Source organism: Bidens hawaiensis, unplaced genomic scaffold (genome assembly GCF_021521415.1).
Source record: "Bidens hawaiensis isolate Kalapana, Puna unplaced genomic scaffold, B.hawaiensis_p1.1 tig00036711_1, whole genome shotgun sequence".
Lineage (NCBI taxonomy): Eukaryota > Viridiplantae > Streptophyta > Magnoliopsida > Asterales > Asteraceae > Bidens > Bidens hawaiensis.
This window is the reverse complement of record NW_027505425.1, coordinates 41,614-53,311: the sequence shown is the minus strand read 5'-3', so window position 1 is coordinate 53,311 and position 11,698 is coordinate 41,614. Positions and strand designations below refer to the sequence as shown.

The 11,698-nt window shown below is 43.4% G+C and overlaps 1 protein-coding gene across 1 annotated transcript; it reads left to right on the top strand.

The window, feature by feature from the left end:
• The first annotated feature begins 505 nt into the window (after positions 1–505).
• LOC143613120 (uncharacterized) lies at positions 506–2,742 on the top strand. The gene is made up of 2 exons (XM_077086919.1): positions 506–1,177; positions 2,410–2,742. Exons 1-2 carry the CDS (start codon positions 533–535, stop codon positions 2,482–2,484), a joined length of 720 nt encoding a protein of 239 aa, XP_076943034.1. The 5' UTR covers positions 506–532; the 3' UTR covers positions 2,485–2,742.
• The last annotated feature ends 8,956 nt before the right edge of the window (positions 2,743–11,698 follow it).

The window sequence follows — 11,698 nt, the reverse complement described above, 5'->3', positions numbered from 1 at the left end:
GAGTGAGATTTAGGAGTTTTGAGGAGTTATCACGGGCATTCACAGAATCAACGTGATTTGATATTCGTTATCGTTTTACCGCTGCATCACCTGGTATTGGGTTTCTCCCTAGATCTGTATCCGGTATCAGTTCCACCTTTACCCAGTCAAAACCCAACCTTACCCAAAACCCGAAAAACCTTATCAAATATTCAAATGTACCCGAAACAAATCCCTACTTCCTACCCGATTTTGATTCTTAAAAATACCCGAATTATACTTTTCTAATCTGCCCTATATATTTACTTACAAAACAATTTGGAATAATTAAAATAATAATTTAACATTCTATCTTCCCATGTAATATTACCAAAAACATGCTCTTGGAATAGTAAAATACCAAAATCAACAAATTTTAAAATTAAAACAATTTGTGATGCATAATCAAGACAGCTGGGAATCAGCCTACCTATAAAGTACACACAACCTTACAAGACCATCACTTACTTCCATTTCCACAATTCACTCACATCACCTCTTCAACACCCACGAGATGGGATCCGATCCCGAACCCGAATCCGACCCGTATCCCATAATACCCAAACTTCCACTCTTCTCCATACCACACCATGTCGTCACCCAACCATCCAGCATGCCAACACCACCTCGTCAAACCTTAGCCTCGGTTCCATTCCAGTGGGAAGAACAACCTGGGAAACCACACCCGTGTACGGACATAGTAATATCCTCTAACCACACCAAATGCCTTGAGCTTCCTCCAAGGCTAGCTGCAATTACCAAAATATCCTCGCCCACTACAGTTCTTGATGGTCCAGGCGGGGGCAGATCCGTCTTTTCGTCTGCTTCATTTAGATTTAATAATAATAATAATAATAAACGACGTCGTCGAAGGCAGATGCAAGGGTCGTTTGATAGTAGCTGTAGCGGCGGGTGGAGTCCAACTGAGGATAATAATAATAACAACATAGGACTACTGCAACCGGAGTTGTCGGATAATAAGGTTGTTGGAAGTGGAAGGTATAGACAGTTTGGGTCGTTTAGGATTTACAAACCCAAGGTTAGTATTGTCATTTCGCCGTCATCGGATTCAGTGGATGCTGATTTTGCCGACGAGAATAATAATAATAAGATGAGGAGAAATTCTAGTCTGTCAAAAGTCACCCGGTCCGACTTTTGGGTAAGAATTGTTGTTTGACTTTTTATGCTTTAGTTACAAGCTTTATTGCATAGGGTACAAGTGTATGTTGCATGCGTGTGTGTAAGAAAATATTTTATGGGGCCGGCTGATCAAACACCATGGGTTACAGGGATGAGCAAATTCGATACTGGTATTGTTTGGTTTCGGTACCGAAATCAATACCAAAGTTTTGAGTTTTGAGATCGGTACGGTACCGGTATTTTCCAAAATTTTATCTTCAATACCCGGTACCTTATCGGTACCAAACCGAATATATCGGTACTTGTACCCAGATTTTGTGATTTTTGGGATCGGTATTTTCGGTACGGTACCTTGCTCATCCCTAGCGCTATCTGCTCATCTATATGAGTTGTATAGATGACGCATGGTGTCTGAATATAAAGTAGTAATGTTTGGTCAGCGGTAGTCCAGATGTGGCAAGTGGTAACCAGACATCAGCCCTTTTGCAGGAACCAACTCGTGAGGGTCTGTATGACTCATATAGCTTCAGTTTTTTTGTTAGATATTGTTAAGAATTGAATATAAGAGTCATGTAGATGTATTTGAGTCGTATAGACCTATACAAAACGTATAAGGGCTGCAAGGGACATATAGTTCTTTAGTGTCAAGCTGTAGGTCTCACATTTTTGTATCATTTTCGTGCACGTGGATTTCATTTCGACTCATATAGATGCATATAAGTTGTAAAGGCCCGACGAGTTTTTGTCTTCTATAAGGGAATGACGTGTGGTAATCACAACCCTATTTTTTTTTCTCACAATAGACAAAGATAACATTGCATTCAACTTTAAATATAATGACTAATAATAAACAACTAAGTAAATAAATAATGAAATATTAAATAAATTGGTTGGTTTAAAATTTATAACTACCAAAAAAAACAAGAAACCGCCCAAAGGAGCATTTGATTAACAAAAAGTGTTAATGCATGATTAGTCTGTTTAAAATTTATATTCATTTACTTTTTTTTAAATTAAATATGAAAGCATTTTAGTCAAAAACATAGCAAGAAAATAATGTAGGAGAGGACCCACTTAAAGGTAGTGTGGTTGTGGATGAGTGCAGGTGGGGACTATTTTAACGTCAATCATATTTTCATAACTATACAAGCTGCCAACTGGTTACTGAAATATTATTTATTGGTCCTTCAAGTATATTTTTGCTTACATATTGGTCCATTTTTGTTTTATTAATCTTTTGTCTTGTTGTAGGCGAAGATCTATCAAGGTTTTAAGCAAGTAGTTCCATGGAAGAAGAAGACCAAGAAAGAAAGCTTCACCTTTTGACTTGCCTTAATCCATGATCTTGTTTTTAATCGGTGTTTGTATCGGGTTTTGATTCGTTTCATGAATGTATAATTATCGTCAAGTTCCGTGTTTCGATAAATTGGCATTGAAAGCAAGTTAGTTGCCATTTTCCGAATTCAATTTCCATGTTATAGAAATAAATGTGCGATGGAGAAACTCACTTTTTTCTTGTCACAATCATGTAATTTTGTGATTATTATTTTTATTTTATAAAAAAATAGAGGAATTTATGTTTTATATGTTTTATTCCTATTCAGAGTAAAGGTTGAACAAGTATATGTAACGAGATGCCTTAAATTCAAAGGAAAAAGTTGTTTCCATATGTTACACGTCAAAGGCATAAAGCTATGAATATTACATACTATTTTTAAGTGTAAACATGATATTTGAACATTTAAGAAACTATGTATGGAATGGCTACTTGCAACAAAGCTTCCGACACTAGATCTAATGTAAATAAAGTTAAGACTTCACTTCAACAAAAAGACCAAAACACATTTTAGAAGGCATTTTTTGCGGAAGTGTTAGCATGCCCGACCTTCCTTGTACCATCGAAAGAAGTCCCGATCAGGTAGTATTCCCCGGTCCCCGGACTTCCCCATTCAAATTTGTCACACAATGGCTATGAAACGGTTAAAAATATCTGTTTGACAATAACCTTTTTTTTAACAAAAGCCCTATAACTTTTGTTTTTAGATTTTCCAATTTATATGAACGAACATAAGAAAATTCAGGTGACTTCGATAGTTCAAATCAAGTAATGTTCATCACATAATAAAAACACAATACAATAATAAAAAACCGTTATCAACAGAAATTAATAACACACATAATAAAAATATGCAAATTGGATTTTAACAAACTCAACTTAATGCAGTTGGCCGATAATAATCCCAACTTAAAAAATAGTTGTCACCGATCCCAACTTTCTCACAATTTGTTTTCATTGGACATCTGTTAAAAAAAAACTTAATGACGTTAAGTTTTTTTCAAATTTCGAATTGATGTTTAGGGCTTACGATCAGAATGAGGATATGAATCGATTGATGTAAAACTTTCCTCGAAACGATGTTCCAAACAACTTGATGTTTGTTAATCAAAAGTTTACACACTGGAATTGAAGCATCATTTAGTCGTTTGGACCACCGTTTTGAGGTGAGTTTTACATAAATCGACTCGTATCCTCATTCCAAATGAAAGCCCTAAAACATCAAATTTATATTTGGAAAAACTTAACACGGATAAGTGTTTTTTAACGGGGGTCAAATGAAAACAAACAGTGTGAAAGTTGGGACCTGTGACATCTACTTTCTAAGTTGAGATTATTATTGGTCAACTGCATTAAGTTGAGGTTATTAAAATCCAATTTGCCATAAAAATATGATAGCTTTGAAGAATTAATAATGAAAGTACCTTTGCCACACCGTACTTTCACTCACAAATGCATCTTTTTGACCATTTTCATTAAACAAGTAAGAATACATTTAATCTATCATGACACTATATTCTAACCAATTTCATATTATTGTCTGCGTCATTCCTGATTAAAACGGCTTAGTTACCACCAAAATATGTTTGTGGAAAATTTCTGTTTGAACTTGAACAGTGATGGTCTGCAGGTCTGGTCAGTTGTGGAAGGCAGGGAAGATTATGGAGGTCGGAGGAGTTTGGAACAGGGTCGATGGGGTGTGTCCTTCCGTGGTTTTGGGTGATAGAATGAAAAATGAAACTCCAATTTCTTTTTCTTAGTATTAAAAAAAAGCAAAAAACGTAACAATGCATAATCAAACCTCCCCCCCCCCCTCCCCCCTTATGTTTCAAAAATAAAAAACCAATCCCTTAAATTATAAGGCAAAACCTTAACCACTAAGTCATTGTTCGTTTTGTTTATGGGTTCATCCTATATGTCATTTATGTGTTCACTCTAGTTATTTTATATAGCCGTTTTATCAAAATTCTGAAACTCAATGCCCCTTATTTTTAATGGTTTTTACTTGTGAGAATAGACTTTTTTCCAATATCTGATAATCAGTAAACAAAATAAGAGATTTTTTTAATACTTTAAAGATCTTTAATACTTTGTTCGTATTATTGGACTGTATTATTATTAGACACTATTAGTATGAGCCCACGAGCCCACCTTAGGTTTCTAGAATGAGTTATAATATTATCTCTATATAGTGTATGGCAATCTTTATCAATAAATGATTCGGTATTTACCATTATCTTTCAATTAAATCTTTAAAACATTAACAAATATGATTATAAACTAATTATTATTGTAGGTGAAGAAACACTAATCGACCCTGGGCAGATTACGGATAATCTGGGGGTTAAGTAATGTTTCCCACGAGGATGAGATTCAGCAAAGAAGGTTGTTCTTCAGGTGACCTGCAAAACAGACACCGTAAGCTCGTCACTGAGAAAGGGGGGGTTCCTCCTTGTGACCACCCTCCGGCGTGAGAATCAGACTAGATTGCTCTGAATATGTGTATATTAAGAGATTGCTAGAGAAGATAAGATAATGAGATATCAGATGATGTCCTTACCATTCCAAGGTGTTGGAGTATTTATAGCCGAAGGTAGGTTTCCAAGAAGGTACAGCCGGCTGAATAGTATTCCTGTTCTGCCAACAGTGGGCTACGCACAAGCCATGCTGGTTGGTGGATAGGCTGCGGCCGATAGTGACAAGGCCGGCTGTATACTGTTCCTTTACTGCCGGCTATGCACTGTTCCACCAACTGTAGGCTACGCACGTCCCATAGTAAGGGTTGGTGAGTAGGCAGCGGCTAATAGTGACAAACAGTACTAGAGGGTGCTCCTCCTCGTACTGTTGTCGGTGAGCTGTCACCCTGTGATTGGTTCATGGGCTGTTTTGGTCAGATCGTCTGTTTTGCCCATACCTCGGCAGGTATAGTACAAAAGATCTTCCAGAAGCATATAGACTGGCTCATTTGGGAGGGAGTATTCCCGCCTTGCTCATTCCTTCAGGTGACTACTGAAGTATCTAGTGCCTTGTGCGTGTAGCCTTGCTATCAGTGCGGGTAGCCTTCCCTGATGGCTTGTATCCGCAACTGCGGGAACAAGCGGGGTACTTTACCATTGGGAGGCTTTCCCTGCGGGAACAGCTGGCGTACTGCGCGTAAGGTCTTCTCTGAGCATGGTGGGTCCTGCGGAAGCAGTTGGTCGTTGCGCAGACGTCCCTCTTCAAGGTGAGTCTTGCGGGTCCAACTGGGCTCTGCTGGGACCTACCTCTTCAAGTCCCCCCAGTCCAATGTTCTTCTCATTAATTATTAATAAGTGAGGTGAACTTTTGGACTTTAGCAAGGGGTTTTGAAAAGGGGTTTTTAGTTTTAAGGTTTTCCGTGGGGATTCTTCCCGCGGTTTTCCTAATGTCACGCAGAAATTCCCGACTTTTCTGCTTGATCTTTGGGTATGAAGCGGGTAGGTCTGTAACCTCCTCGCAAGTCAGGAGCGTTGAGTCCCACTTGTGTGGATTCTCCATGGGGTTTTGGTAGTTTTGAACATAGTGATCAATTATGTTAAAACCACCAATTCCATCTTGGAGTTTCAAACAATATAGTTCTCGACGTTCCCGCTATGCGGGGATGTTATTCCCGTTTCCGCAAGCATGGCCCAGAAGATCCTTCTTGGTTTGAATTCCCTGCGGAGCGCTAAGTATGTGAAGGGTTTTGCCTTGACACTGTACCCGCACTCGTCTTACGGTTACTTTACTTCCAAGGTATTCCTGGCATCAATTCCTTGCGGGTGCTAAGTATGTGAAGGGTTTTGCCTTAACACTTTACTCGCACCTGTCTTATAGTTACTTGGTTGCCAAGGTAAGGGGTATTTTCCCGCTTTTGAATCTTTTTGAAATTTTGAAATTCGAAGAGTTGGAGAAAGGATAAGAACAGTCCAAACTATTGAAACGTCGTCCGACGGTTTCTTCTGACAGTGTCAGGACGTGCAGGAAGTTATGGCGACGTGACAGTATATGGTCATTCCAGGCGCTTTTTCAGGCGCGTGGGCGCGAATTTTCGGGCGCGTGGCCGCGAAATTACTGGCACGCGTCCTTTCAACAGCTGTTGCCAGCTTGATTTTTGCCACGTGTCATAGTTTCATTGCACCTGCGATTTCTCTCTCTTCCGCATTAAATTCACCGCATTAATTGCGATTAGTATATAAAGGGGGAGAGGGTTCTTTGTAATCCACACTTTCACTTTTCATCTTCAAAACGATTTCCGGCGAATACTCACCTTTTCAGTCGAGCATTCTTTTGAAATCGTTCTCTTTTTCATACCTGCAAGATGTCTTCTGCTCACGATCTTGAGGCTGCAGCCCAGGAGGCTGGGGTGTACGCCGAGAACCCGTCATCCACGTCCGACAGGGATGACAAGAGTACTGCTGGCGAGTGCCAGTGTGCTCTGCCTGTCGATCTATATCAGTACATCGTCAGGAAGTTCATGCTCGAGTCTCTCGAGCCTGAGTTTCCTGAACCTCATCAGACGGTGTATGATGCCCCCAGTGGCAAGATCGGGGTATATGCCGCATTCTTTGTCTATGGGAATCTTAGGTTCCCTTTAACGAAGTTTGTGTACCGTGTTCTGGAGAGGCACGGTGTACACCTGACCGAGGTACACCCGATGGCGATCGCAAAGATTCGCCACTTCGAGTGGGTGTGCCGGATTCTGGGCGTTGAGCCCTTCGTCGACCGCCTGATGACCTTCTACTCTTGGAGGTGCATCCAGGGGTGGTATACTCTGATAACCCGGATCAAGGGTTTGAAGATTTGCGCAACCGAGCGCAGTCTTCGTTCATGGAAGCGGGAGTTCTTTTATATCTCCGCTCGCGCCGTCCCCCTTGCCATGAAGTTCAAGAATGGGCAAGCACTCCCCAGCCTTCACGCCTCCACTTACCAGGAGGCGGAATGGTTCTCAAAGATATCCCGAGTCCAATCTCCGGTTTACCGCTTTGCGGAGTCCGGGATGGTGATGCTCGGGATGAGCCGGGTGTGGAAGTATGCGGAGGCGCAAAAGATCCCGATCGTCCTTGAATACGGTTTGAACTCTGTCCCTTACGGTACGCTCTGTCTTCTTTGTTTATGTAGGTTTGTCTTCTAACTGTTTTTCTTTTATTTCAGAGGGGAACGACTTGCAGTCACTCCTGTATCCGCGGGAGGCTGATAGTCCCGCTCGGATGGGTACTCGTGCTCTAAATGAGAACGAGTTGCCCATCCTTGAACAGACGGCGGATCGGTTCGTGGAGGTCTACCCGCCAGGCCACGAGATCCTGAGCGCCAGGCGGCCAGGTAAGGCGTTATTCAACCCTCGACCCCTCAATGCTGAAACCTCTGCTGGAATTCCTCTAATCTTGTGTTCTGATGAGGAATCCGCAGATGGTCCTCCGTTGGTGCGGAAGAAGAAGGCTGCCGGCGGGAAGGGGAAGGCGAAGGTGGCCTCCACTGCCGATCCGGTGCCTCGGTCTGATTCAGAGACCGAGAGCGAGGAGGTGGCGGGGAACCCCGGTGGTGATAAGACCACTGCTCCGGAGGTTGCGACGACTGTCACCTCCGGAGAGCCCAGGATGACAACGGTGAGCGGCGTGAAGAGGCCGGCTCCATCGGGTTCATCCCCGCCTGTCCGCTCTTTTAGGCTCAAGAAAACCCGTAAGTACAAACTTTATTTTTAACTTCATAGCTTTCCATCATTAATACTTATCTTCTTTGTGCAGGCGTGGATGCTACCGCATTCCAGGGTGGAGCGGGGAGGAGTACCTCCGGACCCATGACGGTAGGCTTGGTCAGCCTACCTGAGGCGACGACCCAGGCGGCTGCGCCTGCTTCCGTTGGTTCAGTTGCTCACCCAGTTGAGCCAACTGTTCCAACTGCGATGACATCACCGCCGGCTGTCAGTGCCATATTTACTGAATCTATCACTGAGCCGGTGGTGACTTTTTCTGCGGACTCCTCCGCAGCGGCGACCACGGTTGTGAGTTCACCTACGTTGAGTTCACCCCCGTTGGTTTCTACTACCGCGGCGGCCTTCACCATGCCTCCTCCGTCATCGGCAACGACGGCCGATCCTTCAGGTATGCATGGGGCTTCTCGCCAACCTCTGCCTCCTTCCCATCTACCTGATCTCTTGGACGGATTTCCCTTGGGTTCAGGTGATAGGTTTGGCGGCTATCGGCCTGTTGTTGACCCTACAGGTGCGTAGGGTTCTTTTGGCCTCTTTTTTTTTTTTTTTTTTTTTTTTATATCATCTTTTCCTAACTGCTTTTTGTTTTTTGCAGTGTCGGATTCCAATGAAGTATATGTTCCACGATGGAACATCCGCCGAGGAACAACCCTTCGCACACCTGTGGAGTGCGTGGAGTGGGCTCGTCACGCAGCTCCTAGTGGTGCGTTGGGGGAAGCCATGGCTAGCTACCAGGAGGGTAGGCTAACCAATGAGCTTCGGGTTCTCCTGGCCCGGATGCAGCCACGCGTCGAGCTGCTTTGTCGTGAAAACGACAAGTTAAAAGCAGCTCGTATCCAAGAAGTAGCTCAGGCGCGGGCTGTCCGGGAGGAGAATAGGAGGCTCTCAGCCGCTGCTGCGGAGAAGGAGAAGGCGTTCAAGGCCCTTGAAGTTGAAGTTCAGGCCCGTCTCGAGGCCCGTTCCAAGGCTGCCCAAGCTGTTAACGAACAGCTTCGGCTGGCTAAGGAAATTGCTCGGAACGCAACTGAAAGGATCACCAAGGCTGAAGCTGTTGCTGAGCCTCTACGCCTCGAGAATGAGGAACTTAAAGCCAAACTAGAGGCGCTCCAACAGGCTCATGATGCCTTGGCGATGGAAGACGCGAAGAAGCTCCAAGAGATCCTGGACCAGAGGGGCGTGCTTGACCACACTGAGCGGAAGCTAAAGGGCGTTGAAGAGGCTGCTGCAAAGGAAGTGTTGCTTGCCAACCTCAATAAAAGTGAAGCCGAACGCGCCCGTAACCAAGCTCAAGCCGCCCTCCAAGAAGCTCTGGTTGCCAAGGAATGGCTTCTTCGAGAAGCGTTGTCTCAGGTAAGCTTAACTTCATAATGTCTTTGCGCTTTTCTTTGTAAATAGAAAATGTTTTGATACTTGTATTTTTTCTTGTAGGTTGTGCATCGAGTCTTTACGGACACATCATACGACGATGCCAAGAGCGCAGCCCTCAACGCTTCTCATGAGGATGGGGAAAAGGCCGGCTTCCTGCTTGGTCTAGGGTTTGTTGAGAAAGGCGTCCCGCCTTCCAACTTCCCTTTGTACGATGTGGATACTGAAGCTGTTTATGACCAAGCAGTGAACCAGTATGCCGCCTTCCCGCATCCGGTGGTGGAGAAGGTGAACGAAGTTGCTGCTGCTGATGATGGACTAGCTATCCTTAAAGCTTTCCTTGAACCGCCACGCTCTACTGATGGTGCGGGTCCAAGTGGAAGTGGTCCTGAAGCTTGATCCTGAAGATCCCTTTCCACCATTAGCGTAGATTTTTGTTTTTGTATAGCTTCTTTTATATGCGGGTATGTACCCAGCAATCTTTGTAATATTTGAATTTTGATGGAATAAAGATTATTTGCCAATCCCTTGCCTTGTTTATTTCCACGCATATTCTGATTTAACTTAGCAATTTCTTTAGTACTTAGATAATTTAACTTTTCAACGTGGTAGATAATAAGTTAAAGTTTTGCGTCCTCTTTCATGATTGTGCGGATAAGACCGTCACTTGCACTTAGTAGGATGACTTAACTTTACATATATCTCACCTGCGTGGAAGTTTTCCTCATCTTTTCCTTTGAAATTTTCTAAGTGTTTAGAATAAGTTAACCTTTGAGCGTGGTAGATAATAGGTTAAAGTTTTGCTTCCTCGTTCGTGATTGTGCGGGTAAGACCGTCACTTGCACTTAGTAGGATGGCTAAACTTTGCCTACATCTGACCTGCGTGGAGGTTTTCCTCATTCTGTTAGAAATTTTCTAAGCATTTTGAATAAGTTAACCGTTCGACGCGCGGTTGTCAATAGGTTAATTCAGTTTCCTCTATCATGATTTGTGCGGCTAGGACCTGCACTTTCATTTAGTGGGATGACCAAAATTTACCTGACTGACCTGCGTGAAGGTTTTCCTTTTGAAATTTTTACCGTTTTGTGTTTATGCGGGTTTTGCCGCCTTCCACACGTAACGACTTCTTCCCATATTTATGCGGTGAATACCGGCACTTCAGTGTGGGAAGTTCATAAGTATAAAGGTAAGGCTATCAACACATTGTGAAAGGAGAATCATTTCCATTAGAAGTGGCTCTAGGCCTTTTCTTTACAAGTTTGGAATTGATCTACATATAACATTTGCGTAATTGAGCTCCATTCCATGTTCTTGGGATGGGAGTGCCATCGAGCCTTTCGAGCCGGTATGCGCCCTTTCCCAGAACTTATTTGATAATGTACGGCCCTTCCCAGACCGGGGCCAGTTTTCCTGGGCGTTGTTGGTTCGAAGCCTCGTTGTTACGTAGTATGTAGTCTCCTACATTGAAGTTGCAGAGTTTTACCCGCGTGTTAGTACTTTTGCATTTGTCGCTTGTAGTTCTCTTCACGCACTGCGGCTAAGTCTCTGCGTTCCTCGGTTAGCATAAGGTCTAACCGTCTTTCCGCATCATTGTCTTCTGGCTGAATCAAGACCCTTGGTGAGGGTAAACCAATTTCGACCGGGACCATGGCTTCAGTGCCATAAGTGAGACTGAACGGGGTTTCTCCCGTACTGGCCTTTTTCAGCGTTCTGTTTGCCCAAAGGATGTGCGGAAGCTCGTCCACCCAGCCGGATCTGTGTTCCAAGAGTCTTTTCTTTATGCCTTCGACGATGCTCTTATTTGCTCTTTCTACCTCACCATTACCCTGCGGGTGCGCCACTGAGGTAAAAGTGTGGGTGATTTGAAGTTCTTCCAGCCACTTTTGTAGCTTCTTGTCAGCAAAGTTGGTGCCGTTATCGCTCACCAAATTCTGTGGAAGTCCAAAATTACAAATAATAAATTCCCAAATAAATTTTTTGATATGTTTCGCGGTTGTTTGGGCTAAGGGTTTTGCTTCTATCCACTTGGTGAAGTAGTCAATGGCTACCACTAGGAACTGAACATTTCCTGCTGCTGTAGGAAATGGGCCTGTCACATCGATGGCCCACTTCTGAAATGGCCATGAAGAGGT